This window comes from Tenrec ecaudatus, chromosome 18 (genome assembly GCF_050624435.1).
Source record: "Tenrec ecaudatus isolate mTenEca1 chromosome 18, mTenEca1.hap1, whole genome shotgun sequence".
In the NCBI taxonomy this organism is placed as follows: Eukaryota; Metazoa; Chordata; class Mammalia; order Afrosoricida; family Tenrecidae; genus Tenrec; species Tenrec ecaudatus.
In genome coordinates, this window is record NC_134547.1 from 63,332,877 (window position 1) to 63,345,852 (window position 12,976).

The window sequence follows — 12,976 nt, forward strand, 5'->3', positions numbered from 1 at the left end:
TAAAATCAAGTTCTACACCTGGTCTGATGCAGTTGAGGAAGGTTCCCATAGAGGGCATGGAACAGGAAAGGGGTGGTGGGGCTTTCTTCAAGGCAAGTGGCATTACAGCAAAACAAAAGGAAACAAAAAGCAGGAGAATTTACACTGCCGTATTTAGGGTGGGGGGAGTCTCTTTCCAGGCTTTCTTCTAGTAGCCCCCTGGGAATTTAAATTCTGACACATCTTACAGGAGCCCTCTAGTGGAGAAGATTCCATCGTTGGTTTTTTAATCATTTTATTGGGTGCTCATACAACTCTTATCATAAACCTTACATACATCAATTGTGTAAAGCACCTTTGTACATTTGCTGCCTTCATCATTCTCAAAACATTTGCTTTCCACTTAACCCTGGCATCAGCTCCTCATTTTCCCTCTCCGTCCTCTCCTCCCTCCCTCATGAACCCTTGATAATTTATAAATTATTATTTTTTCCTACCTTATACTGTCCAACATCTCTCTTCACCCACTTTTCTGTTGGTTCCCCCTTTCTCCCTCACTCTCCCTCCACTCTCCCCGTATTGCCACTCTCACCACTAGTACTGAAGGGATCATCTGTCCTGGATTCCCTGTGTTTCCAGTTCCTATCTGTACCAGTGTACATCCTCTGGTCTAGCCAGATTTGTGAGGTAGAATTGGGATCATGCTCGTGGGGGGTGGGGTGGAGAGGAAGCATTTAGGAACTAGAGGAAAGTTGTATGTTTCATTGCCTGCACACTGCACCCTGACTGGCTCGTCTCCTCCCCGAGATCCTTCCATAAGGGGATGTGCAGTTGCCTACAGATGGGCTTTGGGACCCCACTCTGCACTCCACCCCCGTTTACAATGATAAGATTTTTTGTTCTTTGATGCCTGGTACCTGATCCCTTTGACACCCTGTGATCACACAGGCTGGTGTGCTTCTTCCATGTGGGCTTTGTTGCTTCTGAGCTAGGTGGCCGCTTGTTTACCTTCAAGTCTTTAAGACCCCAGATGCTATATCTCTTGATAGCTGGGCTCCATCAGCCTTGAGAAGATTCCATTGTATGGAGAGAATCCAACCAAAAAACTACTCGTTGCCCTCGAGTTCAAGCTGATTCATAGCACCCCTATAGGACAGAGTAGAACTGCTCTGTTGGCTTTTGAGACTCGAGGGGAGTAGAAATCCCTTGTCTTTCTCCCTCAGAGAGGCTGGTGGTTTCAAACTGCTGACCTTGCAGTTAGCCCAAGTTGTAACCACTACACCACCAGGGCTCCTATGGAGCAAATCACAAGATACAGGAGCTCTGTATGTTTGTGTAAAACAGTATAGTGTGGGTGGGGGAGACCATGAGTGGCACGAACGGTTGTTACAACTAGGCTGTTAACCCAAAGGTTGGCTCTGTGAGCTACTTGGAAGCAAGACCTGGCAACCCACTTCTAAAACCTCCGCCATTAAAAGCCCTGCAGAGAACAGTTCTTCTCTGACACACGAAATCAACTCAAGCACCACAGCAACGAAGTGCAACAGCACCAGGGAGAGACTTGTGTGCCTTTCTTTCCTAGGGTGGGGTGGTCATCCTTCTTCAGAGATGTCCGTTAAGGTTCTCGGAAGAGTCGGGATTCTAGAAGCATGTGTCTGCTGTCAGGCAGGAAAGGGAAGGAGGGAGAGGAGGCAGGGCTTGCGAAGTAAGAAGACATTCATCTAGTTGACGATGCCTATGAATTGAAGGAATGAGTCTTTTCCCCCTCTGGCCGCTTCCCGTGCAGTGGTGCAGTGGTTAAGAGCTGGACTGCTGGCAATTCAAACCCACCAGCTGATCCCCAGAATAAAGATGAGGCGGCTTCCATCAAGACCACAGCCTTACAGTCTTGGAAACCACATGGGGCAGTTCCACTCTGCCCCAAAGGGCTGCTATGAGTTGGAATCCACTCAGCCACGAGGGGTTTGCTTTGTGGTTGGTTCCCCCCAGCCGCGATCTGGCTAGTCTCCTCTTTCTTCTGGGACATTTGCTCTCGACTCAGCAGACAAAGTCATGTCCTTCCCCTTGGATGCACAGCGGGGTCAGACAGGAGCGAACTCTGGGCCATCTGCAGCTTCCAGAAGCCTGCCGCTGGGGTAGGAGGTGGGGGCTCGGTGACTCATGAGGTGTGTGTGTGCTTCTGTCTCATGAGCATGTCAGGAGGCAGCTGGAAGACCCTCGAGGGACCCCCGGTCGATCTGTCAGTGTGCTAGCAAAGCACACTGCTCAGCTCCCCCTCCATTCTGCCAGGCAGAGCGGGCCCTGCTGCGTCACCGTCTCTCCTGCAGCCCCATGCACCTGCTATTTTGAGGTGGCAGAGTTCCTAGCCCTTCTTGTTCAGACACTGACCTCTGGCTTATGCCCCAGTCACACACCATGGCCTTCTGAACCATTCATGCTGATCTATGAACCTCGGTTTTTTTTTCCATCCAGAAAATGGGGCTACTTAGAGTGTCTTTTCCATGTATTCAAAATGTTGGCGCAGTGCCCTGGAAGCACCGGCGGCCCTCACTGCCACGGCTGGAGTTTCTGTGCTGCCTGTGCCAGGGGACCACATGGCAGGGGGTTCTCGCTTCTGGCTGGAAAGATTTGGGAGCACAGGGAGGCACAGCTGGCCCTGAACAACTGCCATGGCGCAAGAAGGTGAGGAGACAAGGGCAGACCTTTTTCTGACTCTTTTCGTGGGCATGGGGTAACTGGCCACCAAGAAAATCTCAGGTAGATGGGCATTGATAAAGATGTGGTTGCCATAGTAACCATCACTCCAACCTCCTAATATAATCATATCTTGAGAACATGAGGGAATGGGGGCGGGGCTCCTGAGACCTTGCATCCTTCTGTCTTCCACTCAGTACCTTTTTTCCTTTTCACCACTGCTGTCCCTTAGTCTCCCCAAATGTAAAGCCAGACAACACTTCCTTAGCTGATCAGAGTCCCCTGGAAAACCACTCCTGAGGTTTCGTCTTCGCTTGACTGAGTGTCCCCCACCCCAACCCCCGACACACACAGTGGAAAGAGGCCTTCTTGTTTCTCCCTGAGACTAGTGTTTACAGAGTTGAACAGGTGAGAGGTTCCCCGAGTGAGGGGCATCATTCTACCTCCAGCTTTACAACAGTCGTGCTGAGCAAGTCAAGCTCTGTGAGCGTCCGTTGCATCTCTACAAGGAGCATAAGGAGGTCTTCCTGCTCGGAGCCCCATACGAAATGCTTTGGAAAATGTAAGACCTCTTCAGGTCCCGGGGACAGATCCATGGCAGAGAACCTTTAGCCCCAAGAGTCTTCAGACCCACTCGGCCCCCACAGCCAGAGTTTCTGACTTCCTGGAAGGGGTGGGGACTTTGCCTCGGTAGACGTGAAAAGCTCTCCTTGTGTTTCTACTGTCTGTGCAGTCAGGGTTAAGGTCCGTGCTAGAGTAGCAGGTCTGAGGTATGTAAGAATTTACCTGGGGGGATCTTGTGAAGATGCAGACCATGACTCAGTAGGTCTAGTATCAAGGTTTACTGCCCAGAGTGTGGTGCGAGGACCTGTATTATCTGGGTTACCTAGGAGATTGTTAGAAATTCAGAATCCCAGATCAGACCTGCTGACCCAGAATCTGCATTTTAATAATGCATGACCATTGGAAATCAGGAACTACTGTTGTAGAGCATTTTCTAGGGGAGGAAGGAGTACTTCATGGTTCCAAGTCAGAGGGATGAATGGAATGTGGGATTCTGCCAAACCAGAAACCAAACTCCCTGCCATCAAGTCAACTTACAGGGATGCTGTACAGACTTTCTGAGACTGTACATCTTTACGGGAGCAAATAGTCTCTTCTCTCTCCTACGGAGTGGCTGGTAGGTGTGAATTGCCAACCTTGTGGTTAGAAGCCCAACACATCTCATACAGTGAGGGCTCCCAGGGCTCCTCCCCACCCCCATACTCACTGCCATTGAGTAGACTCCGGCTCACAGTGACCCTATGGGGTAGAGGAGGACTTAAAGCACTTGCTGATTGAAGATCAAAGATTTCAGCCTTCAGTCTGGATTACGACTCAGTGTGAAGAAGACCAGAATCCTCATAAAACTGGACCAATAGGTAACATCATGGTAAATGGAGAAAAGGTTGAAGTTGTCAAGGATGCTGTCTTACTTGGATCCACAATCAGTGCTCATGGAAACAGCAGCCACGAGATCAAAAGACTTATTGCACTGGGTCAGTGTGCTGCACAAGACCTCTTTAGAGTGTTGAAGAACAAGGATGTTACTCTGAGGACTCAGGTGTGCTTGACCCAAGGCATGGTACTCTCCATTGCCTCACATGCATGTAAAAGTTGGGCACTGAGTAAAGAAGACCATAGAAGAATTGGTGCATTTGAATGACGGTATTAAGAAGAATGCTGAAAGTGCCGTGGGCTGCTCAAAGGACGGCTGATGAGTATCAGAAGAAGTGTGATGGCAAGACTTCACCTTACGTACTTCGGGCATATTGTCAGGAGAGACCCTTCTCTGGAGAAGGACATCATGTTTGGTAAAGAGCGAGGCGGCAAAAAAGAGGAAGGTCTTCAACAAGATGGACTGACACAGTAGCTGATCATTCTGTTGTGTGTAGGGTCGCAGCTGACCCGATAGCACCTAACACCAGTCTAATTGATTCTAAATGTTCCTCTCTCTCTCTCTCTCTCTCTCTCTGTCTGTCTGTCAATGCCTTGGTGAGAGGATCATTTATGGAGGGAGGAAAGTGGTTTGGTCATCAGAGAGGAGCAGGCACGGGGTTTGAGACTTTAGGGACAGGGTATACTCCGACAAGCTGGAAGTATCAGTTACTTGAGTGTGTTCATTCTGTGATGACTAATGGGACTACTTATTTGTACACATTTATATAAATATATGTTAAGAACACACGAAAAGCCCAACCAGTTGCTGTCAAGCCAGCTGTGACTCATGGAGACCCCACGCGCGTCAGCGTAGAACTGGGCCCCAGAGGGTTTTCAATGGCTGATTCTTTGCCAGGGCTCTCTTCCAAGGTGCCTCTGGGGGAACTTGGCTCTCTCTGCAGCTGACCACAAAGCTGTTGGCACCACCTAGGGACAGTGTAGTTATATATGCTCCAACCATCAAACCAACCAACTGCTTTTAGTTTGATTCTAGTGCATAGCGATCCCATAGCGGAGTGGTTCTCCACCTTCCTAATGCCGTGACAGTTTCATACAGTTCCTCATGTGGTGGTGGCCCCCAACCATACAATTATTTTTGTTGCTACTTCATAACTGTCATTTTGCTACTGTTATGAACCGGGTGACCCCTGTGAGTCATTCAATCCCCAAAGGGGTTGTGACCCCCAGGTTGAGAACCATAGAGGATTCCAGAGGCTGTACATCATAGATTCCCCAACTTATATGGCCCTTTTCAAAAAAAAAAAAAAAACTCCCCCCTTCCAGCAGTGAAGAAATTTGAACTATAGCCCATCATCCCTAGAAAGTGTAGGTATCTGCTTTTACAGCTTCCCTGGATTGCTCCAGTGCTCCCAGGGATGGCATGACCTACATTGAGAAACACTACTCTTTACAGGAGCAGTGTACCTAATTTTCTCCTGTGGGGCAGTTAGTGGGTTTGAACTGCCAACCTTGAGGTTAGCAGCCCAGTACTTATCCCACAGAACTACCAGAAATGCTCCTTAAAGGGGCTAGAAATTAACAGCCTAATGCTTAAAAGGTATATTTAAATAGAAGTCAGAAGTGACTCAGACATTGACTTGTCTTCTAGGCTAGCAAGGCTAGTACCTTCTGTTTAGAAGGATGGTGCCTGGGGCTTTAGACATGGCTTGAGGTGGGGGATTGGGTAAACTCCGGGATGGCTGACTTGGGTTTCAGTGTTGACTAGTGACTGAAGTACCTGTCCTTAGACCAGTGCTCCTCAAAGTGGAGGTCTGCATCACCTTCACTGTCACCTGGGAGCTTGTTAAAAATAGAGTCCCAGGCCTTGTGACAGGCCACCCAACTGAGTTGGACTCTCGTCAGTTCATCTGTGATGCTGATTTCTAGGCAAGCTGTCAGCACCAAACTGAGAAGTACCACCTTGGAAATTCTCAGCCTGATCTGGACCCACAGCATCAGCAACACACAGCAGCTGTGAGACATGCAAACTTTGGGGTACCACCCAGACCCTCTGAAGCTGAATTGCTGGGAGTGGGGCCCAGAAGCATATTTCAATAAGCCCCCTTCCTGCTTGTGATGCACTCAAGTGGGAGAACGACTAGCCTCAATGCGGCTCACCAAAGAGCGTATTATGTTCTGATGCCCAGTTCATGAGGGGGTGGGGTGGGGAAAGGATGCAGGTGAGGGCATCCTTATCACAGTAAGCTGCACAGGAAGCTCTCATGAGGCCAGGCCACTGGCTGGTTGGAGTTCAGAAATTCCAAGGTTCAGGTGCTCAAAGGTCTCTGCCCTCTGGCCTCAGCTCCCTCTGCAACCGTGAAATGCCACGTTCCTGAGCAAGAGAGGGAAATGAAGATTCCCTCTCCATTTCAGAGGGAACTGGAGGGGCTGGCCTGGGTCTGTGTGTGCTTTTGTCTCAGACACACACATCATAAAACCCCCAGCAAGGGCAGCTAGCGCGTGCTGTTGAGACACCTGGATGGAAGTCTGAGTTTCTGGGCTGTGCTGCTTCTGGACCAGGGGCTCCGGAGCCAGGTGGAGCTCTCTGAACCTGCGGCCTCTGGCAGCCTTCGGTTGGGCTGATTTCCAGGCGGGAGGGAGGCCAGAGAATGGAGCAGATTGGTAAGAGAAGTGAGGAGATAGCGAAGAGCAAGAGAGAGGGCTGAAGCCAGAGGCCCCAGATGGGACCTGCTTGGCAAAGGAGAGCACATGATGCAATTCCCAGGAGAGCCGCCAGCCTGGGGCGGCGCTGTTCTCCAAGAGCCACCGCCGCCGGCTCTATTAATTCTGGGTCCCTGGGGGTTGGCGTAGATTTCCCGGAGGGGTCTCCTGAACCCTGGAAACCTCCCCCCGGGGTGCTCAGCTAGTAGAACCACCGAAGAAGAGGGGTGGGGGGAGAAACACGTGAGCTGGCCAGTGACACCCGGATCGGTGCCGCTGGTGGCTGCCTTAGCAAGGAGGCAGAACGTCTTGTTTGCAAAAACACGTCCCCTCAGCAGCATCCCCTGGGAGCCCCAGTTCTTTGCAGAAACAGCCGCTACCCCCTGGCTAGTGCAATCACCATCAGGCACCGAGGACACTGGGCATAGGTTGGCACAACCCATCAGACAACTAGGGGCCTGGGGGATGAAACAGGAAGCGGCAGAGGAGGGGGACTTATTCCTAGGGCCTATCCCATGGTATAGGGCAGGCGAACGGTATATGGCTCAGGAGGTTTGCCCTCAAAAGAGCTTCACATGCTGGTATCATTCCCAAATGAAATTCACACAGGTCCCTCTGTGATGAGGGTAGCGGGAGAGAAAACCTCAGCAGACAACTTGAACCTTAGCCTTAGCCGCCAGACTTCCTCCCAGCCAAACTGCAAGCCTTTTTGTAAAGCCTATAATTATCTTATGAATAGCACCGTTATAGTGCATTGTCAGTGATGTCTTATGTATGCAAATACTTAATACAGACCATATATTTTGTAGCCCGCTCTCCATGCTTTCATTACTCTGAGATCCGCCCTTCAAGATCCCCAGGCAAGTAGGGGGGGGGGGGACCTCTGTCAACCTCAGAGAGGCACTGTTTTTCTGGCTCCTCAAGCTCCGCCCCCCAGGGACAGATAATGAGCAGTGGCCAGCACATGGATCTGGCACACGGTCATGCCTAGGTTGGAAGGTACTTGCTTCTATTGTGTACACTGTAACAATGTGTATTGTGTAGCTTGTACAATGTATACTTTGGGCCACTAGCTACAAGATCCCCCATTGGAAACCACCAGCCACTCCATGGGAGAAAGATAAGGTGTTCTGTCTGCTCCCCTACAGATTGATAGCCTCAGAAACCCAAATGGGCAGTTCTACTCTGTCCCACAGGGTCACTATGAGTCAAAATTGACATCAGTGGTTTTGGGGCCGGGGTAGTACGGAAGGGCAGAGGTAGGAAGGTGGGGCACAGCCTGGGTGGGTCTTGTGCTTCACTGATTTCCAAAGTGCTGGGGTTCCCAGAGACCCTCGCTGATAAGAAGCTTCTGCTTCCTGCTTTCCCAGGTGCATCTAGAACAATCTATCTGGCTTCCTACACCCAGAAACGCACATATCTCATTTGGGGGAGGAGCAGGGAAGGGGAATGGGGCTGGTGGCCATAACATGATTTTCTTTCTACAAGAGGAACTCGTGCTCTGTGAACTTCCAAACACTACCAAAATGAATTTGGTGAAAGAACCTGCTCTTTAATTCTACCCTATTTCCTCTGCAGAGTGGATGGCTGGTACTGCTTGGCCAGGTTATGTTCTTCGAGAATATCTCCAAACATACACTCTTTCCTAACAATAAAAATGGGCTCCATCGTAATAGCTTCCTGCTACAGTTTTCTTGTTTCTTAATAATACAGCTCAGCCATTTTCCCATGCCAGTGCAAAAGCTCCGCCTTAATGGCTTCAGCATATTTCATGTAGAAATTACTGCCATACCTAAGGGATGAGCACTCCCACCCCTTACATTTTTAACATTTCAAAAAACAAACAACCCCCATCCCCCACTGTAATAGATGCCCTTGCCCCCATGACTTTTTTGGTGAGTCTACCTCTGTAGGATAGACTCCTAGAAACCCCGGGCTGATCTCACTCCCAGGTCCTGTGACTGTGTGCTGGTCTTTTGGGGATAATCTTTTGCCTCATTTGACACCCCTCTCCCAGCCTCTGACTTGATTTCTCAGGGCGGCAAAGGTTAGGCTCTTTCTCTTTGGAAAACAATCTTCCCCCGTGCTTTGTAGATCACCATTTGGGGGTCCTCAGAATAGGAGCCTCATCTGGTTGGGGGCCACATAGTTCCCTGAACTTACAGAGTCAGACTGTACCTAGCAAAGACATGCCCACGGATAGCAGATCAACGGGCGCAGACACATAAGGACATGCACAAAGAAGCTTCTAAAAGTTTGTGGGGAAAATGGAACTAAAAGATAGTGGAATTTTTCTATGAACTTTTTGAAGCTCCCTCCTCACGGTCGTTCAGGGAGCTTCATGGAATTCAAAAATGATAGATTCTTTTAGTTTTACATCTCCAGCTGTTAACTGGAAGGTTGGTGGTTTGAACCCACCAGCCACTGTGCAGGAGAAAGAAGAGGCAGTCTGCGTCTGTCAGGGTTACAGGCTAGTCCTATGGGGCAGTCTACTGTGTCCTAAAGGTTTGCTCTGTGCTCACATCTACTTGATGGCAATGGGTTTCAGGGCCATTCAGAGAATGGAGGTGCTCTGTGGAGGAGCCTGAACTCCCACGCTGGTCATAGGGTGGGCTGGCCTGCCACTTACCCTACCCCAGGCCTAACCTGGACTGACTCCTGACCAGGAGTCCACGGTGTGGGTGGGGCCCTGGGAGCCAGGACTCTGCTTCCTGATCTTCTGAAAAATCACTGCTGCCTCTGTGACTGTCAATTTCTCCTTCCCCAAATGCCTGCTCCTTTCTTTCTCCATCCAAGGCTAATGATAATTTTGAACATAATGTCACTCTGGGCGCGGGAACCAGGAAAGACCTCTTCCGCATGTTTAGAACAGGCGTCTCTTCCCTCTGGCTTCCCACCTTCCTGGAGGCTAGCTTTCTCCTCAGGTCCCCTTGTGTTTACTATAGAGTGTGGGAGTCCAGAGGGCTTGGGGAGGTGGCTACCTCACAGGTGGCAGCGATTAATTGGGCTCTTGTGAGCTCACTCCAGGGACCCAGTAAGTAGCAAAGGCAGGTTCTCTCAGAGGTTTTTAAGGTCTTGAGTGGCAGGGGCACTCTTAGAGATGGGGAGAAAGCCCAAGTTGAAAACAACTGAGTTAGTAAATGAGAGACATCCAGGGCAGGGGGTGCGGTGGTGAGGTACAGGGCTCACTGAATCCTATGGATGTTTTGGGGTGGGGGCTGGGGGGGGAGTAGGTACAGAATGAACCAGCCCAGAGCCTTGCTTTTGGATTCTTTTCTGGAACCTTCTGTTGGCTCTAGTTGCTATTTCCCCAAATCACCTTTCTTTCCCACCTTACAGGTCTTCCTTCTTGGTCATATGTCTTCCTTGGGAGGTCCCTGAGGCTGTGACTCAGAAGGCAGTGGGGAGCCGGGTGGACAAGGCCAACAAGCGCCCCTTTCATACAGGAGCAAGGGGGAGTCAGCAGGCACCAGGGCTTTGGAGGTCCTTAAAGACCTGGGTGCGTTCTGGCTTAGTCACACCCTGGCCAAGCCAAAGACCGTCCAAGGTTCGGGTTGGGGCGCTTCAGTGATGAATAGAAGAGCGACTTACTGAGCTTCAAATAGGTTTGGGGGTGGGGGAGAAATTGAATGAAAAGATAATGGCGTTTCCCCCCAAAAGCTTTCCGCACCTTTTTATTCCTCTCCTTTGGAAAAGCCCTGCTTCCAACCTTACCAGGTGTCCAGAATACAGGGTGTGGGAAGAAGCCCTGACTGGGCATCTGCTCCATTACTCACCTGCTACATGACCTTAGACAAGTCCTTCCTGGCCTCTGTTTCCTTGTCTGCACAAGGAGCATCATGAGCTGCCCAGCTGACTCCAGAATGCGAGACTGTGTTTTGAAAAGTACGGCGCCTCGTGTAAATGGGAGGATTTGCACGATGGGTATGGGAGACGCTGGCTGTCCCTCAGAACCGAGAACAAGTCCAATCAGCCAGTTCTCGGTTTATAGCTGACTCATCTGGCAGCAGGCCGGTGGCATAACCTTGGTCATTTGGTAACTTTCCTTGAATCCTGCAAGTCTCTGGTGCAGATAAACCTGCAGGATCCTCCTTAGGGAATGTGCATGTCATTTGGAATACTAAGAGGCTGCCAGCCCATCGTGACCCTTTCCACCAAGGGAGTTTTACTGCAGACGCTGGTGACTGGAAATGCAAGTCCTCCTTGGCCCCATTTTACAGATTCAGCCACCTACCCAGCCCCCTTCAGTAGTTCACAGGCAGAGTGGGGTCTTCAACCAGCACTCCAGCTGCCCAGTCTTCTGCCCTTGAGTTTTCTCAGTTCCCAGGGATATTAACCCATTCCTTCCCACAGCATGGCGAGCCCAGGCCTCTGCTTAGCCACCTCCATCCTTCACCAAGGCGAGATAAGGGGGGTAGGAGGGCCGATGGAAGCCACCTGTCTGTATTCCCATCCCTCTCACTCTCAGCCCAGCCTCAAAACCCTGGACCACTACCTTACCTTTAGGTCTGAAGCACCAGGACTATCCGGCTGTTCACCCCAGCTCAGACCACAAAGCAAAGCAGACCACCTCTTTGTTGGCGGGTTGGAGAAAGAGTCCTGAGAGACTACGAGAAGGCTCCAAAGAGAGCCCCCTCTGTTCCTGTGCTGATGTTGGAGAGACTCCTGGAATCCCACCTCCCACCTCCGGCAGCTACCTCCAAAGGCTTTGTGGGTGAGTCAGTGTCAAAGACACAGAGTAGAGGGGGGGCATGGCTGCATTTAAGATGGTGCTTCCCATCTCCCCAGGGATGAGGCCACCCCCAAAAGCATGATCCCCACTCTGAGGGAATGGGGCTGGACCCCAACCCTGCCCCACCACACTCAAATGCCTACGGGGACAGGAAAGAGGGCAGAGGGAGCTTAGGGGGGGCCGCACAGGACGCCCTTCTTCACTTCTGCTCTCTGCCAACGGGGAGTCCCCAGCTGGGCCCCCTGCCAGGCCAGTGGTGGGCTAACCCAGGAGTCAACCAAAGGGGAGGGTGGGGAAAGATCTGAGTGGGCTTCTGAGACCAGTGGATGCAACAGCTGGGCCAGGACGTTACCTTGAAGACAAAGGTGGGAGGTGGCAGAGGGTGTGATGGGGAGTGGGGGTGGGGGGAGGGGGCGGGCTCTCGGTTGCCTCTGTCAGGGAAGAAAAGTTCCTGCTAACAGTTGTCCCCTGAGCACCCAGAAAGCCCCAAACAGAGATCCAAGCCCCACCCCACCCCGGGCCCCAGTAGACGGCCGTTCGAACCCCACCTGGAACAATGATGTGCGCACCCTGCCTGCTTGGAACATACTCCATTCCCTCCAAAGCAGTTGTACCCCAGCTCCCCACGCCCCGGTGGGTGGGGGGCTGATAGGCACACAAGTTGGGCGCTTTACTGACCGTCTGAGTCAAAATGCTTCCAGATTTCCAGGAACTGGGACGCCGTGAGCTCGGCGAGGTGCAGGTACGGGGGCTGCTGAGGCGGACCAGCCATGGCACGCCGCTCGGACCTCGGGCTGCACAGCGCTCGCTCGCTCGCTCGCTCACTCGCTCTTGCTCCGCCGGCTAGGCTCCCGCTCGCTCGCTCGCGTCTGGGCCGGTGCTGCGCGCCACGCCGCCTTTATATGCGATCGGAGGCTGCGCCCGCGCCGGGCCGCCGGCAGGGGGCGCGCGGGCCCAGAGAATCGCGACTCCCTCCGCCCGCGGGCCGGGCCAAGCGGGGGTCCTGGGGCGCGGCACCCGGAGGCGCCGCTCGCTGGGCGAGGGAGACCCGGGGTCACCGATGCCGTTCTTCTCGCTGTTCTCTGAGCCTTCTGGGGCTTGCAAACCCAAACCCACTGCCGTCGAGTTCCTTTGCACGCACAGCATCCCTGAGACCGGCTCCTGGGGGGTGGGGGTGGGGTTCCAAGGTTGTGATTGTTACAGCACGCGACCACCACACCTGTCTGCCATTTGTTTTTCCCGTGAGGGCTGCTAGTGAGTTGGAGCGACTGCCAGCGGAGTGCTTTAAGGACGTCTCAGTCCGAAGCCGAGGGCTGCTGCAATAGCAGTTGCCACAGCAATGTACGTCTCCCCCGAATGAGCATCCTCGTGCACTAGGTCCCATTCATCGGATGTTTCCTCCCTACGCATGAAGGACTGCGAGGTCAAAAT

General features: G+C 52.0%; 1 protein-coding gene across 1 annotated transcript in view; it reads right to left on the minus strand.

The window, feature by feature from the left end:
• The window catches only part of CALB2 (calbindin 2), a 31,201-nt gene extending 18,815 nt beyond the window's left edge, over window positions 1-12,386 (minus strand). Inside the window, exon 1 of the mRNA XM_075536856.1 lies at window positions 12,224-12,386. Coding sequence (XP_075392971.1) covers window positions 12,224-12,317 — 94 coding nt within the window. The 5' untranslated portion in view covers window positions 12,318-12,386. The remainder of the gene's footprint in view (window positions 1-12,223) is intronic.
• Window positions 12,387-12,976: the final 590 nt, after the last annotated feature.